The 18,199-nt window shown below is 50.1% G+C and overlaps 1 protein-coding gene across 1 annotated transcript in view; it reads right to left on the minus strand.

The window, feature by feature from the left end:
- Positions 1-2,922: 2,922 nt before the first annotated feature.
- Positions 2,923-18,199, minus strand: part of LOC116987769 (transcription factor COE3-like) — a 75,635-nt gene continuing 60,358 nt past the window's right edge. The window contains exons 5-10 of the mRNA XM_033044020.1: positions 16,401-16,519; positions 15,279-15,456; positions 12,062-12,241; positions 9,777-9,866; positions 8,990-9,077; positions 2,923-4,353 (exon numbers count right to left, since the gene is read on the minus strand). Coding sequence (XP_032899911.1) covers positions 9,028-9,077; positions 9,777-9,866; positions 12,062-12,241; positions 15,279-15,456; positions 16,401-16,519 — 617 coding nt within the window. The 3' untranslated portion in view covers positions 2,923-4,353; positions 8,990-9,027. The remainder of the gene's footprint in view (positions 4,354-8,989; positions 9,078-9,776; positions 9,867-12,061; positions 12,242-15,278; positions 15,457-16,400; positions 16,520-18,199) is intronic.

An 18,199-nucleotide genomic window follows, 5' to 3' on the forward strand; every position in this document is an offset into this window, starting at 1 on the left:
GACTCGATGGGCCGAATGGCCTAATTCTAGTTCTATAACTTGTGAGCGTGAGTCATTTACCCAGAGTAGGGGAATCAAGAACCAGAGGGCAAAGGTTTAAGGTGATGGGGGAAAGATTTATAAGGAACCCGAGGGACAACGTTTTGTTGTACAACCACCCAGTTGTTCGGCATAGACACTATGGGCCGAAGGGCCTGTTTCCGTGCTATACTGTTCTAAGCGCTAAACGAGGGTATGATTTCCACATGGATTGCAGGATTATTATTTCTCCCAATCATTTTGGTGACTCCGTACTTGTGAAAGCCTCAGTTTGATCCATTAAAACGGGCCAAATATAAGGCCTGAAAGTAGACAAAAAATGCTGGAGAAACTCAACGGGTGATGCAGCATCTATGGAGAGAAGGAATAAGCAACGTTTCAGGTTAAGACCCTTCTTCAGACTGATGTCGGGGGGTGGTAGAACGGCCAGTGTGGGAATGGGAAGGAGAGTTGCAGGAAACATGTTCCCGATGTTGGGGGAGTCCAGAACCAGGGGCCACAGTTTAAGAATAAGGAGTAAGCCATTTAGAACGGAGATGAGGAAACACTTTTTCTCACAGAGAGTGGTGAGTCTGTGGAATTCTCTGCCTCAGAGGGCGGTGGAGGCAGGTTCTCTGGATGCTTTCAAGAGAGAGCTAGATAGGGCTCTTAAAAATAGCGGAGTCAGGGGATATGGGGAGAAGGCAGGAACGGGGTACTGATTGGGGATGATCAGCCATGATCACATTAAATGGCGGTGCGGACTCAAAAGGGCCGAATGGCCTATTCCTGCACCTATTGTCTATTGTGGCAGGAATAAGAAAGGAAGAGACTGGCTATGTGGGAGATCTGGAATGGGGAGGGGAGGGGGAGAAAGCAGGGACTACCTGAAATTAGAGAAGTCAATGTTCATACCGCTGGGGTGTAAACTACCCAAGTGAAATATGAGGTGCTGCTCCTCCAATTTGCGGTGGGACTCACTCTGGCCAATGGAGGAGGCCCAGGACAGAACGGCCAGTGTGGGAATGGGAGGGGGAGTTGAAGCACTGAGCCACCGGGAGATCAGGTTGGTTATTGCGAACTGAGCGGAGGTGTTGGGCGAAGCGATCGCCAAGCCTGTGCTTGGTCTCACCGATGTAGAGAAAAATAAAAGGCTTCAAGTTTAACCATATAACCATATAACAATTACAGCACGGAAACAGGCCATCTCGGCCCTACAAGTCCGTGCCAAACAATTATTTTCCCTTAGTCCCACCTGCCTGCACTCATACCATAACCCTCCATTCCCTTCTCATCCATATACCTATCCAATTTATTTTTAAATGATACCAACGAACCTGCCTCCACCACTTCCACTGGAAGCTCATTCCACACAGCTACCACTCTCTGAGTAAAGAAGTTCCCCCTCATGTTACCCCTAAACTTCTGTCCCTTAATTCTGAAGTCGTGTCCTCTTGTTTGAATCTTCCCTATTCTCAAAGTGAAAAGCTTGTCCACATCAACTCTGTCTATCCCTCTCATCATTTTAAAGACCTCTATCAAGTCCCCCCTTAACCTTCTGCGCTCCAGAGAATAAAGACCTAACTTATTCAACCTTTCTCTGTAACTTAGTTGTTGAAACCCAGGCAACATTCTAGTAAATCTCCTCTGTACTCTCTCTATTTTGTTGACATCCTTCCTATAATTGGGCGACCAAAATTGTACCCCATATTCCAGAATTGGTCTCACCAATGCTCTGTACAATTTTAACATTACATCCCAGCTTCTATACTCAATGCTCTGATTTATAAAGGCCAGCATACCAAAAGCTTTCTTTACCACCCTGTCTATATGAGATTCCACCTTCAAGGTTATTCCCAGATCCCTCTGTTCAACTGCATTCTTCAATTCCCTACCATTTACCATGTACGTCCTATTTTGATTTGTCCTACCAAGGTGTAGAGTTTAGCGTTGCCATGGTTTCGAGTTGGTGCCTGTGCGATGTCCAGATTTACTTTCGCATCTGCTAATCAGTTTAGTTTAGAGATACAGCATGGAGACAGGCCCTTCGGCCCACCGAGTCCACGCCGACCATCGATCATCGGTTCACAATAGTTCTAAGTTATGCCACTCTCGCACACACTGGGGACAATTTACAGCCAACAAACCCGCACGTATTTGGAGTGTGGGAGGAAACCGAAGATCTCGGAGAAAACCCACGCAGGTCACGGGGAGAGAACGTACAAACTCCGTACAGACAGCGCCCGTAGTCAGGTTCGAACCCGGATCTCTGGCGCTGTGCGGCAGCACCTGCCTTTAACCCTGTCCCGCTGAGTTACTCCAGCATCTTGTGTTTATCAGCAGCTGCAGTTTGTTTCTACACAGCTTGCAAACCTGCACGCCTTTGGAGTGTGGGAGGAAACCGGAGCGCCCGGAGAAAACCCACGCAGTTCACGGGGAGAGAACGTACAAACTCTGCCCGTAGTTGGGATCGAACCCGGGTCTCTGGCGCCGTGAGGCAGCAACTCTACCGGCTGCGCCCATTTGCTGAGGTCACTTTGGCAACACCTCTCCACAGATATTTTGTACGGTATTTCACAGTGTCATCCATAATGTCCTCCTCTCAACATTTTCCTTTTAAAGGATTGAGGCTTTGGCTTACAAATTGGACACGGCTACTGGGCATATTGCTGACCATCAGCTTCTATAGATGTTACAGATCACATACACATAGTTGCTGCCTCACAGAGCCAGAGACCAGGGTTCGATCCTGACTACGGGTGCTGCGTGCAGGGAGTTTGTGCCTTCTCCCCGTGACCCGAGTGGGTTTTCTCCGGGTGCTCCGGTTTCCTCCCACACTCCAGAAAGACGTGCAGGTTTGTAGGTTCATTGTGTCAGGGGTTATGGGGCGAAGGCAGGAGAATGGGGTTAGGTGGGAGAGATAGATCAGCCACGATTGAATGGTGGAGTAGACTTGATGGGCCGAATGGCCTGATTCTACCACTATTCCTTATGAACTAATTGGCTTGGGTAAATATGGATCCACAGAAGGCTTTTCTTTCCTTCCCATTGCTTCCCTCTCAGGTTCCCGCCCCGCTTTCTTTCTCCTGGGGTCGGAGGGTGAGGGGTCGGAGGGTGAGGGATCGGAGGGTGAGATGTCGGAGGATGAGGGGTCGGAGGGTGAGGGGTCAGCGGGTGAGGGGTCAGTGGGTGAGGGGTCGGAGGGTGAGGGTTGGAGGTTGAGGGGTCAGTGGGTGTGGGGTCGGAGGTTGAGGGGTTGGAGGTTGAGAGGTCGGAGGGTGAGAGGTCGGAGGTTGAGGGGTTGGAGGGTGAGGGGTCGGAGGGTGAGGGGTCGGATGGTGAGGGGTCGGAGGGTGAGGGGTCGGAGGGTGAGGGGTCGGATGGTGAGGGGTCGGAGGGTGAGGGGGTCGGAGGGTGAAGGTTCCGAGGGTGAGGGGTGGGAGGGTGAGGGGTCGGAGGGTGAGGGGTCGGAGGGTGAGGGGTCGGAGGCTGAGGGGTCGGAGGGTGAGGGGTCGGAGGGTGAGGGGTCGGAGGGTGAGGGGTCGGACGGTGAGGGGTCGGAGGGTGAGGGGAGGGTGGAGAAACATGCAGTCCAACTCCATAAATAGACACAAAATGCTGGAGTAACTCAGCGGGCCAGGCTGCATCTCTGGAGAGAAGGAATGGATGACGTTTTGGGTCGAGACCCTTCTTCAGTCTGCTCGATGCCTTAGATTAGAAGACTCATGGACAATCACTGAAAATATCTCAATTGCTTCAGAAATGATCATCCCCTAATGGTCCAGAGGCTTAGTTTGGTTTAGTTTGGAGACACAGTGTGAAGACAGGCCCTTCGGCCCACCGAGTCCGCAGCGGAGAGCGATCCCCGCACATTAACACTATCCCACACACACTGGGGACAATTTGTTTTTACATTTGTACCGAGCCAATTAACCTACAAGCCTGTACGTCTTAGGAGTGGGGGAGGAAACGGAAGTTACTGGAGAAAAACCCAATCAGGTCACGGGGAGAACGCACAAACTCCGTACAGGCAGCACCCGTGGCCAGGATCGAACCTGGGTCTCTGGCGTTGTGAATGCTGCAAGGCAGCAACTCTACCCACTGCGCCACCGTGCCGCCCTGTTGAAACAAAACTATGATAGTGGGGTGAAATATCTTGAACGTTGGGGGAGGGGAGGGGGGGGGAGGGGGGGAGGGAGGATAGGTTGTGGGTGCAAATGATGGAAGGTGTGATTCTGGCATTGCCTCCAGCATGGGCTGCCCGCGTTGTTGAGGCTCCTTGCTTCTCCTGCCGGCTCTTCAAACCTCTTGGCGGCACTATCAGACCGGACATGGCTGGGAAGTGGAGGGAGGAAGAGAAACACACGTTAGACTGCGTGGGAAGCAACCGCAGATCCTGGCGTTGAACCATAGACAGACAGGCGGCATCTTTGGAGAGAAGGAATGGGTGACGCTTCCCGACCCGAAACGTCACACCCGTTCCTCCTCTCCAGAGATGCTGCCTGTCCTGCTGAGTTACTCCAGCATTTTGTGTCTAACTCAGGTTTAAACCAGCTTCTGCAGTTCCTTGCTACATCATTAGATTCACGACAGGTTGGAGAGCTCCCTTCCTCCTCCCAGCTTTCTCCCCCTCCTCCCTCTACAATGGCAAAACAACAACCTCTTGTCGGGACTATCGCAATATTTAAGAAATGATACGATACGATAGACCATTATTTACCCCAGGTGGGAAACCGATCTGCCAACGGTCATCAAAACACAACAAATTGGGGATGTGCAATGATTGGGAATGGGAGACAATAGACAATAGACAATAGGTGCAGGAGGAGGCCATTCGGCCCTTCGAGCCAGCACCACCATTCAATATGATCATAGAAACATAGAAACATAGACAATAGGTGCAGGAGTAGGCCATTCGGGCCCTTCGAGCCTGCACCGCCATTCAATATGATCATGGCTGATCATCCAACTCAGTATCCCGTACCTGCCTTCTCTCCATATCCCCTGATCCCTTTAGCCACAAGGGCCACATCTAACTCCATCTTAATTATAGCCAATGAACTGGCCTCAACTACATTCTGTGGCAGAGAATTCCACAGATTCACCACTCTCTGTGTAAAAAATGTTTTTCTCATCTCAGTCCTAAAAGATTTCCCCTTTAACCTTAAACTGTGACCCCTTGTTCTGGACTTCCCCAACATCGGGAACAATCTTCCTGCATCTAGCCTGTCCAACCCCTTAAGAATTTTGTAAGTTTCTATAAGTTCCCCTCTCAATCATGGCTGATCATCCCCAATCAGTACCCCGTTCCTGCCTTCTCCCCATGTCCCCTGACTCCGCTATTTTTAAGCCCTATCTAGCTCTCTCTTGAAAGCATCCAGAGAACCGGCCTCCACCGCCCTCTGAGGCAGAGAATTCCACAGACTCACCACTCTCTGTGAGAAAAAGTGTTTCCTCGTCTCCGTTCTAAATGGCTTACTCCTTATTCTTAAACTGTGGCCCCTGGTTCGGGGAGGGTTCTTGGTTGTTGCTTTCCTGGTCCTCCAAAAATATTCCAAATGGAATTTAAACTGGAGGTGGCAGTGGGTGGACTGAAGCAAAAAAGGGTACTTGGAAAAGAAGGGCTTCAAAGACCCACGACATCCTGGCCACACACTCACCTCTCCGCTACCATCGGGTAGAAGGTACAGGAGCCTGAAATCTGTTACATTCAGGTTCAGGAATAGCTACTTCCCCACAGCCATCAGGCTATTAAACTCACCAACAAACAGACTCTGATCTGTAACAGCCTATTGAACTTTATCCATTTATTTATGTGTATATTGAACTGAACTGAACTGTTCTCTATTTATGTCTACTATGTTCTGTTGTGCTGCAGCAAGCAAGAATTTCATTGTCCTATCAGGGACACATGATAATAAACTCTCTTGACTTGACTTGACTTGACTTGAGCTACCTTAAATTTAGTTGCGTCTGGGTAAGGGGGGTAAAGGGGGGTTAAGGGAGTCAGTCTGCCTGTGGAAGAAAATTTAAAAATCCTTTACGACTAAATTTTGATTGGAAATGAACAAGGTAACGAAAGGTACACAAAATTGCTGGAGAAACTAAGCGGGTGCAGCAGCATCTATGGAGCGAAGGAAATAGGCGACGTTTCGGGCCGAAACCCTTCTTCAGACTGATGGGGGGTGGGGGGGGGAGAAGGAAGGAAAAGGGGAGGAGGAGGAGCCCGAGGGCGGGCGGATGGGAGGGTGGGAGGAGACAGCTAGAGGGTTGAGGAAGGGGAGGAGACAGCAAGGACTAGCAAAATTGGGAGAATTCAATGTTAATGCCATCCGGACGCAAGGTCCCCAGACGGAATATGAGGTGCTGTTCCTCCAATTTCCGCTGTTGCTCACTCTGGCAATGGAGGAGACCCAGGACAGAGAGGTCGGATTGGGAATGGGAGGGGGAGTTGAAGTGCTGAGCCACCGGGAGTTCAGGTAGGTTATTGTGGACTGAGTGGAGGTGTTCGGCGAAACGATCGCCCAACCTCCGCTTAGTCTCGCCGATGTAAATCAGCTGTAACGAAAGGGTGTGTGGATCTGGCAATTGGCGTCTCTCGTTGACCAGGTGCAGAAGAGGTCCGTGGGAATCGGCTATGTAAGTTTAGACGTATTGCCTTGTGTGTAGGAACGTGTTGGAGGGTGGATGGTAAATGTAAACATGAAATAGTAGAAGGAGATAACGAAGCTTGTTTTTTTTCTGTGGGAAATTACAGTAGATAGATAGATAGATAGATATAATTTTATTGCCACACAACCAGGGTCGGTTGAATTTGGGTTGTCAGTAGACCACCTACCGCCAGTACAGTAGAAATGTTACTGTAGATGGGGGGGGGGGCTCATGATTGGCTCGGAGAGGGGATGGTGGCGCGGCCCACCTAAAAGGTGAGATAGAATAATGTCAAGGTGCTGTGTTTGACTTGTATTAACCATCTGTTGTTGAATAAGATTAACTTCGATAAAAAGTATGTTACGACTAATGAAATAATTGATACCCATGCGGTCGATAGTATATTTTCGTATTTAGTTGTATCTAACAAAAAAACAAAAGTTGTTTACTGCACAGTATAACTGCCGGCTAATTCTGGTGTGAAGTCAGAGAACTGGTGAGCAGTTAACTGCTGCCATCTCTCCATGATATCATGCAATTAAGCCTCTTGAAGCAAAGTCTCCGCTTTTCATTTTCCTTTAATTTCCCTCTAGATTAATGTTTTCCACTCTACCCCACAGAAGGGGGAGGAGTTGTACAGTTTGATCGCCACATGGGAAGAAGGATCTCCTGTGGCGTTCTGTGCTGCATCTTGGTGGAACCAGTCTGCTGCTGAAGGTGCTCCTCAGGTTGAGAAAACATTTAGACAGGTACATGGATCGGACAGGTTTGGAAGGATATGGGCCAAATGCAGGCAGGTGGGTTTAGTGTAGATGGGACATATTGGTCGGTGTGGGCAGGCTGGGCTGAAGGGCCTGTTTCCATGCTGTGTATGTCATATTATCTCTTCTCAAGAGTCACCAGAGCCAAGAGTGTTTTATTGTCATATGTACTCAAATGTATGTCGGGGACCGCCTGTGTGTCAGATCTGTTTGGACAGCATGCAAAACAAGACTGCACCTAGAGTCAAAGAGTGATACGGCGTGTAAACAGGCCCTTGGTCCCAACCTGCCCACGCCGCCCAACATCTCCCAGCTACACTAGTCCCAACCTGCCCGCGTTTGGTCAAAGCTGCCACAGTCAGACATAAAAACAGTTGTTTTCCCCACGAGTAGTAGCTCTACTCACTAACCAAAAACCTGTAGCCTCCTTTTCATTTAATTCACATGTTTAATCGATAATGTTTTATTATTAATGTTTAATGTTTTATGAGTCATTCCTAACTCTCAATGTATGTCATGTTGTCACTTGCGGGCGGAGCACCAAGGCAAATTCCTTGTATGTGAATACTTGGCCAATAAACTTATTCATTCATTCACCCCTCCAAACCTGTCAATAGACAATAGACAATAGGTGCAGGAGTAGGCCATTCGGCCCTTCGAGCCAGCACCGCCATTCAATGTGGTCATGGCTGATCATCCCCAATCAGTACCCCGTTCCTGCCTTCTTCCCATATCCCCTGACTCCGCTATCTTTAAGAGCTCTATCTAACTCTCTCTTGAAAGCATCGAGAGAATTGCCCTCCACTGCCCTCTGAGGCAGAGAATTCCACAGATTCACAACTCTTTGGGTGAAAACGTTTTTCCTGTCCTATCCATGGACCTGTCTGTTTCTTAAACATTGGGATAGTCCCAGCCTCAACTACCTTTCACACTTTGTGTGAAAAAGTTACCCCTCAAGTTCCTATTAAATCTTTTCCCCTTCACCTTAAACCCATGTCCTCTGGTCCTCGATTCCCCTACTCTGGGCAAGAGACTCTGTGCATCTACCCGATCTATTCCTCTCATGATTTTGTACACCTCTATAAGATCACCCCTCATCCTCCTGCGCTCCATGGAATAGAACAGCTCAGACCCTGGTAAAGCATCCTGGTAGATCTTCTCTGCACCCTTTCCAGCTTGACAACACCTACTCCTATAACAGGCTGACCGAAACTGAACACATTATTCTAAATACGGCATAAACCTAGGTCTTTTAGTTCTCGATTCCCTTACTCTGGGTAAAAGACTGTGCATCTACCCAATCTATTCCTCTCATGATTTTGTACACCTCTTTCAGTTTGGTTCAGTTAGGTAGAGAGGGAGCGCGATAACTGGCCCTTCAGCCCACCGAGTCCTCGCCGACCAGTGATCCCCGCACACCAACGCTATCCGAGGGACAATTTACACTTATACCAAGCCAATTGGGTTTCGGCCCGAAACGTCGCCTATTTCCTTCGCTCCATAGATGCTGCTGCACCCGCTGAGTTTCTCCAGCAATTTTGTGTACCTGTCCTACAAACCTGTCCGTCTTTGGAGACGTCTGTGTGCCTCTATAAGATCACCCCTCATCCTCCTGGGCTCCAAGGGAATAAAGTCCCAAATGTCGACCTGTGGACAAGGGATAAAGACCTCGGTACAGGTGACAATGGTAAACATAGAAACATAGACAATAGGTGCAGGAGTTCAACCCTTCGTGCCAGCACCGCCATTCAATGATCATCCAAAATCAGTACCCCGTTCCTGCTTTCTCCCCATATTATCCCTTGATTCCATTAGCCCTAAGAGCTAAATCTAACTCTCTCTTGAAAACATCCAGTGAATCGGCCTCCACTGCCCTCTGTGGCAGAGAATTCCACAGATTCACAACTCTCTGGGTGAAACTCTCTCAGTCCTAAATGGCCTACCCCTTATTCTTACACCATGGTCCCTGGTTCTGGACTCCCCCATGTTTCCTGCATCTAGCCTGTCCAATCCCTTAAGTTTCTACCAGATATCCTCTCATCCTTATAAATTCCAGTGAATACAAGCCCAGTCCACCCATTCTCTCAGTATATGACAGTCCCGCCATCCCGGGAATTAACCTTGTAAACCTACGCTGCACCCCCTCAATAGCAAGAATGTCCTTCCTCAAATTAGGGGACCAAAACTGCACACAATACTCCAGGTGTGGTCTCACTGGGGCCCTGTACAACTGCAGCAGGTCCTCCTTGCTCCTATACTCAGATCCTCTTGCTACGAAGGCCAGCATGCCATTAGCTTCCTTCACTGCCTGCTGAAGCTGATGAGTGGTGGATGGTGTGAGCTCACCTTGCATGCTGTTCCCAGTGGAGCCGGTGCAGGTGGGGGGAGGTGATGCCTGGGGCCGCACCACGGGGGCGAACGCACTCTTCTGTTTGACTGCGGAGACGACACAGAGAGGAACGAGTGAGAGAGTGACTGCGGTGGACACACTCGCCGAGAGAGAGATCAACTCAACTTGACATATTGAAAGAAAAGGGCCTGTCCCACCAGCATGCGACTGCATGCGTCTAGCACGACCAAACGTGGTCGCTTGAGGCGTACGGCCTCGCGGGGCCGGTCCCACTTCGATCGGCGGAGCCGTATGGAGTTGTGCGGGGCTGGTCCCGACATCGCGCGGGGCTCCAAAATTCGCACTGTCCGAAAATTCCGCGCCTCAACGGCCTGTCGGCCCGCAGCCGCATTGAGGCCGTACGCAGCGTCTCGACGGACGTACGCAGCGTCTTGACGTCGTACGCAGAGTCTTGACGGCGTACGCCTAGCGCGTGGCGTTGCGCGATGACATCACCGCCCGACGCCGTGCGACGCCCAAATTCAGTCGGCCCGCCTCCTGCCCAGCTGATTGGTGAGTTTGACGTAAATTACGTCACGCGCGAACTTTGCGCGAACTTACCGCGAACTAAGTGCGAACTCCGCTTCCGTTTGGTCGCGCTAGACGCGTGCAATCGCATGCTGGTGGGACAGGCCCTTAACGGCAAGAAAGCTGGCCCTGCGGCACACCGAGCCCGCGCCTACCAGCGATCACCGGTTCACAGTGAGTTCTATATTCAGTTTAGAGATACGGTGAGGAAACAGGCCCTTCAGCCCACACAGTCCGTGCCGACCATCGCATCGATCACCCATTCACACCAGAGATACGTGGAAACAGGCCCTTCGGCCCACCGTATCCGTGCCAACCAGCGATCACCCATTCACAACTGTTTCTATGTTTTTTTCAGTGTAGTTTAGTTTAGAGATACAGCACAAAAACAGGCCCTTCGGCCCACCGGGTCCGCACCGACCCGCGATCTCATTGACAACCAACTCTTTGCTTGGTTTAGAGATAAATGGAAACAGGCCCTTCAGCTCATGGAGACCACTCTCCCAAACACTCATTACACATGACGGGCAATTTCCAGAGGGACCATTAACTAAACATCTAGTTCTATGTTTAGTTTAGAGATACAGCGCGGAGACAGGCCCTTCGGCCCACTGAGTCCACACAGACCATCAATCATCCATTCACACCAGTTCTATGTTTAGTTCAGAGCTTTAATGGGGAAACAGGCCCTTCGGCCCACCAACCATCAATCACCTGTTCACAACTAGTTTGATGTTTATATACATGTTCATAAATGATAGGAGCAGAATTAGGCCATTCGGCCCATCAAGTCTACTCCGCCATTCAATCATGGCTGACCTATCTCTCCTAACCCCATTCTCCTGCCTTCTCCCCATCACCCCTGACACCCGCGCTAATCAAGAATCTGTCTATCTCTGCCTCAAAAATATCACTGACTTGGCCTCCGCAGCCTTCTGTGGCAAAGAATTCCACAGATTCACCACCCTCTGACTAAAGAAATTCCTCCTTCCTAAAAAAACGTCCTTTTATTCTGAGGCTGTGACCTCTAGTCCTAGACTCTCCCACTAGTGGAAACATCCTCTCCACATCCACTCTATCCAAGCCTTTCACTATTCGGTAGTTCACTATTCACTTTTCAATGAGGTGCCCTCTCATCCTTCTAAACTCCAGCGAGTACAGGCCCAGTGTCGTCAAACGCTCATCATAGGTTAACCCACTCATTCCTGGGATCATTCTTGTAAACCTCCTCTGGACCCTCTCCAGAGCCAGCACATCCTTCCTCAGATACGGGGCCCAAAATTGCTCACAATATTCCAAATGCGGCCGAACCAGCGTCTTATAGAGCCTCAGCATTACATCCCTGTTTTAGTATTCTAGTTATATTATAATTCTACATTCTAGGTAGAGCTCGCTCACTGCAGATGTTGATTGGTCACACTCCACGACAACGAGTGGGGGGGGGGGGGGGGGAGTCGGATCGGGGGGGGGGGGGGGTGGGTGCATCGGAGAGAGAGAGGGGGGGTTGGAGAGAGAGGGGGGGGGGTCGGATTTGGGACTACATTGAACACTCTGTAACTATGTCAGTGCCCTTTAAGTGGCCCCTCTTTGCATACCTTGTGAATCTCACTGTGATACGCATTGTCACATGTGATAATTAAGTATCATTCACTCATTCATTCATTCATTCTGTCCTGGGGTAAGCAATGCTCGTGCCAACTCCTTGCTGACTTACTGGCGTAGGGAGAGTTGGCGGTGGAGCCGTTGAGGAAGTTTGGGGAGCCCGGTATGCCCAGGTTGCCCATGGCGCTGCCACCGTAGCCGTTCATGCTGCCGCTGCCATAGCCGCCCTGCTGCGGCGTCGAGCTGCTCACGTAGCCCCGTGGGGAGACACTGTTGGTGTTGCGGGAGTAACCTGCGGGAGAGAGGGCAGCGTCAGGCATGGGGGGCACACACACACTCACACCGACACACACTCACACCGACACACACTCACACCAACACACACTCACACCGACACACACTCACACTCACACCAACACACTCACACCAACACACACTCACACCCACACACACACACACACACACTCACACTCACACCAACACACACTCACACCGACACACACTCACACCGACACACACTCACACCGACACACACTCACTTCAACACACACTCACACCAACACACTCACACCAACACACACTCACACCAACACACACTCACTTCAACACACACTCACACCAACACACACTCACACCGACACACACTCACACCAACACACACTCACACCAACACACACTCACACCGACACACACTCACACACACCAACACACACTCACACACACCAACACACACTCACACCAACACACACACACACTCACACCAACCCACACTCACACCAACACACACTCACACCAACACACACACACACTCACACCAACACACACTCACACCCACACACACTCACACCAACGCACTCACCGATACACACTCACACCGACACACACTCACTTCAACACACACTCACACCAACACACTCACACCAACACACACTCACACCAACACACACTCACTTCAACACACACTCACACCAACACACACTCACACCGACACACACTCACACCAACACACACTCACACCAACACACACACACCGACACACACTCACACACACCAACACACACTCACACACACCAACACACACTCACACCAACACACACTCACTCACACACACTCACACCAACACACACTCACACCAACACACACTAACATCAACACACACACACACACTCACACCAACACACACTCACACCCACACACACTCACACCAACGCACTCACACCGATACACACTCACACCGACACACACTCACTTCAACACACACTCACTTCAACACACACTCACACCAACACACACTCACACCAACACTCACTCACACCGACACACGCTCACACCAACACACTCACACCAATACACACTCACTCACACACACCAACACACACTCACACCAACACACTCACACTCAGGCCAACACACACACGCACTCACACCAACTCCAACACACACTCACACACACACCAACACACACTCACACTCACACCGACACACACCAACAGACACACACCAACTCACACCTACACACACACACACTCACACACCAACACACTCACGCACTCACATCAACACACACATACTCACACCAACACACGGTCACACACTCACATGCAAACAGACACACATGGTCACGCACACACACACGCTTGCACACACACACATGCACACATGGTCACAGACACACATGGTCACGCACACACACACGCACTCACACACACATATGGTCACACGTGCTCACACTCATACACACACACATCACATATACAAAATCACACACTCACACACTCACAAACACACATACGCATACTCACACACACACACACATACGCATACTCACACACACACACACATACGCATACTCACACACACACGCACACACATATATATATAAACACGCACAAACACACACATATAAACACACACATAAACACCATCTGTGATAAGTGAAAAGAGCAAGGGTGGGGAATGCCCGCCTTGCTCAGCCCGCGTGGACCTACCTGATCTCCCGGTTTCCAAACACTTCACAAGAAAGACTGGATAGACTTGGTTTATACTCTCTAGAATTTAGGAGATTGAGAGGGGATGTTATAGAAACTTACAAAATTCTTAAGGGGTTGGACAGGCTAGATGCAGGAAGATTGCTCCCGATGTTGGGGAAGTCCAGGACAAGGGGTCACAGCTTAAGGATAAGGGGGAAATCCTTTAAAACCGAGATGAGAAGAACTTTTTTCACACAGAGAGTGGTGAATCTCTGGAACTCTCTGCCACAGAGGGTAGTCGAGGCCAGTTCATTGGCTATATTTAAGAGGGAGTTAGATGTGGCCCTTGTGGCTAAGGGGATCAGAGGGTATGGAGAGAAGGCAGGTACGGGATACTGAGTTGGATGATCAGCCATGATCATATTGAATGGCGGTGCAGGCTCGAAGGGCCGAATGGCCTACTCCTGCACCTATTGTCTATGTTTCTATGTTTCTATGTTTCTATGTTTCAACTCCCCCTCCCATCCCCAAACTGACCTTTCTGTCCTGGGCCTCCTCCACTGTCAGAGTGAGGCCCAGCGCCAATTGGAGGAACAGCACCTTGGGCAGCTTACACCCCAGCGGTATGAACATTGACTTCTCTAACTACAAGTAACCCTTGCTTTCCCTCTCTCTCTATCCATCCCCCACCCATCGTCCCAGCTTCAAAGTCGTCTTGTTGAGTCTCATTGTCTGTAACTCGTTTTCACCCAGCCCACAGCTGACAACGGCCTGTTTCCTTTATCAGCGTTACATGTTTGCATATCTTTCATTCATTTGTTCCATATCTCTCCACATCACCGTCTATATCTCTCGTTTCCCTTATCCCCAGACTCTCAGTCTGAAGAAAGGTTTCCTACTCTCCAGAGATGCTGCCTGACCCGTTGAGTTACTCCAGCTTTATGTTTTGTTTAGTTTATAGATGCAGCACGGAAACAGGCCCTTCGGCCCACCAGGTGCGAGCCGACCTGCTAACACTATTCAGAATTAAACGACGGTCTTTTAGGAAGGAGATGAGGAGAATTTCTTTAGTCAGAGGGTGGTGAATCTGTTGAATTATTTGCCACAGAAGGCTGTGGAGGCCAAGTCAGTGGATATTTTTAAGGCAGATAGCATCTTGATTAGTACGGGTGTCAGAGGTTATGGGGAGAAGGCAGGAGAATTGGGTTGGGAGGGAAAGATAGATCAGCCACGATTAAATGGCGGAGTAGACTTGATGGGCCGAATGGCCTAATTCTACTCCTATTCCTTATGACCTTATGACTATCTTACACACAATAGTGGACGAGAGGGGGGCTGGGGTGGATGGGAGTATCAAACCTTGGTCGCTGGCCTGCGAAGTCTCCGAGATGTTGACGGCTAATTGGCCACCGAAGGAGTTCACCCCCATCATGCCGGCGTGCCCGGAGGCGGTGCCCAGCAGCGGCAGCTGGTTGTGGCTCCGCGGAACGCTGTACAGAGCTTCTGCGATGTCCGCGGCCCTCTTCAGGATGATCTCCTGCCGGGAAAATTCACAAGGAGAACATAAATTGTGGAAACAAGCCAACCGCAAGATCCAAAATGGTGGCACGCCCAGGGTGGCACGGTGGCGCAGCGGTAGAGTTGCTGCCTCACACCGCCAGCGACCCTGACTACAGATGCTTGCTTATACGTTCCCCCCGTGACCTGCGTGGGTTTTATAAACAATAGACAATTGGTGCAGGAGGAGGCCATTCGGCCCTTCGAGCCAGCACCGCCATTCAATGTGATCATGGCTGATCATCCCCAATCAGTACCCCGTTCCTGCCTTCTCTCCATATCCCCTGACTCCTCTATCTTTAAGAGCCCTATCTAGCTCTCTCTTGAAAGTATCCAGAGAACCTGCCTCCACCGCCCTCTGTGGCAGTGAGTTCCACAGATTCACCACTCTCTGTGTGAAAAATGTTTTCCTCATCTCGGTCCTAAAAGATTTCCCCCCTTATCCTTAAACTGTGACCCCTTGTTCTGGACTTCCCCAACATCGGGAACAATCTTCCTGCATCTAGCCTGTCCAACCCCTTAAGGATTTTATAAGTTTCTATAATTTCTATATTACGTCTATCATGTATCTGTACACTGCGGACAGCCTGATTGTAAGAATTTTGTAAGTTTCTATAAGAACTTTTGGAAGACATTTGGACAGGCACATGGATAGGAAAGGTTTGGAGGAATATGGGCCAAACGCAAGTAAATGGGACTAGCATTGGGGAGGCATTTTGGCCGGAAGGGGTGGGATGGGCCGAAGGGCCTGTTTGTCTCCTCAGAGCCTACTCCAGTAACGTGCAGGAAGGAACTGCAGAGGAAGGGTCTCGACCCGAAACGTCACCAATTCCTTTTCCTCCAGAGATGCTGCCTGACCCGCTGAGTTGATCCAGCACTTTGTTTCTCACTCTGGTAGTAACGGGCTCATTGTTATTTTCCTACCTGGTTGGTGTGCGGCATTCCGTACAAGGCTTCCACCAAGTCAGCAGCCCTCTTCAGCAGAACCTCCTGCAAGGAACAAACATGAAGTGGTAAAGAAAGTGTCCGGGTTACGTTCTGCTCTTTGTGTATGGCCACCGGTAAAATGACAGAACGACTGAGCCTGATTGAGGGATGGGTGAAATTTGGGGTGGCGCAGCGGTAGAGTTGCTGCCTCACAGCGCAGGAGACCCGGGTCGAATCCCGACCACGGGCGCTGTCTGTACGGAGTTTGCACGTTCTCCCCGTGACCCGCGTGGGTTTTCTCCGAGATCTTCGGTTTCCTCCCACACTCCAAAGACGTTCAGGTTTGAAGGTTAATTGGCTCCTGAAAATTGTAAATTGTCCCGAGTGTGTGTGTGTGTGTAGGAGAGTGTTAATGTGCGGGGATCGCAGGTCGGTGCGGATATGATGGGTCGAAGGGCCTGTTTCGCACTGTATCTTTAAACTAAACTAAACTAAACTAAGCCTTTTAGTTTAGCCTAGTTTAGATTAGTTTATTGTCACGTGTACCGAGGTACAGTCAAAAGCTTCTGTTGCGTGCTAACCAGTCAGCGGAAAGACAACACATGATAGAGGTGATATAGAAATTATAGAAACTTATAAAATTCTTAAGGGGTTGGACAGGCTAGATGCAGGAAGATTGTTCCCGATGTTGGGGAAGTCCAGAACAAGGGGTCACAGTTTAAGGATAAGGGGGAAATCTTTTAGGACCGAGATGAGAAAAACATTTTTCACACAGAGAGTGGTGAATCTGTGGGATTCTCTGCCACAGAAGGTAGTTGAGGCCAGTTCATTGGCTATATTTAAGAGGGAGTTAGATGTGGCCCTTGTGGCTAAAGGGATCAGGGGGTATGGAGAGAAGGCAGGTACAGGATACTGAGTTGGATGATCAGCCATGATCGTATTGAATGGCGGTGCAGGCTCGAAGGGCCGAATGGCCTACTCCTGCACCTATTGTCTATGAATAACATGTATAACACTTAGTGCAAGATAAAGCCAGCAAAGTCCGATGGAGTCAATGGAAGGGAGGTTGGTTTGCATGATGGTTTGGGCTGCGTCCACAATTCCCTGGAATTTCTTGCTGGTCTTGGAGGGAGCTGTTCCCAAACCTAAACGGATCATGGATTGAAACTGTTCAAGAAGGAACTGCAGATGCTGGAAAATCGAAGGTAGACAAAATTGCTGGAGAAACTCAGCTGGTGCAGCAGCATCTGTGGAGGTTGTTGGAGGAGCAGATGAAATGACAGAGAGTGGGTGGGTTAGCATGGTGGGGCAGCGGTAGAGTTGCTGCCTCACAGCGCCGGGGACCCGGGTTCGATCCTGACTACGGGTGCTGTCTGTACGGAGTTTGTACGTTCTCTCCCCGTGACCTGGGTGGGTTTCCTCCGGGTGCTCTGGTTTCCTCCCACACTCCAAAGACGTACAGGTTCACAGGTTAATAGGCTTTGGTCAAGAATTGTAAATTGTCCCCAGTGTGTATAGGATAGTGTTAATATAGGAAATAGACAATAGGTGTGGGAGGAGGCCATTTGGCCCTTCGAGCCAGCACCGCCATTTATTGTGATCATGGCTGATCTTTGATGCAGGCTCCAACATTGGGAAGACCCTCTCCCTCTCTCTCCCTCTCCTTCTCCATCTCTCCCTCTCTCGCTCTCCCTCACCCCTCGCTCTCCCTCTCCATCTCCCTCTCCCTCCCCCCCTCTCCCTCTCCCTCTCTCTCCTTCTCTCTCTCCATCTCTCTCTCCCACTCTATCTCCCTC

The sequence above is a fragment of the Amblyraja radiata genome, chromosome 1 (genome assembly GCF_010909765.2).
Source record: "Amblyraja radiata isolate CabotCenter1 chromosome 1, sAmbRad1.1.pri, whole genome shotgun sequence".
NCBI classification, from domain to species: Eukaryota; Metazoa; Chordata; class Chondrichthyes; order Rajiformes; family Rajidae; genus Amblyraja; species Amblyraja radiata.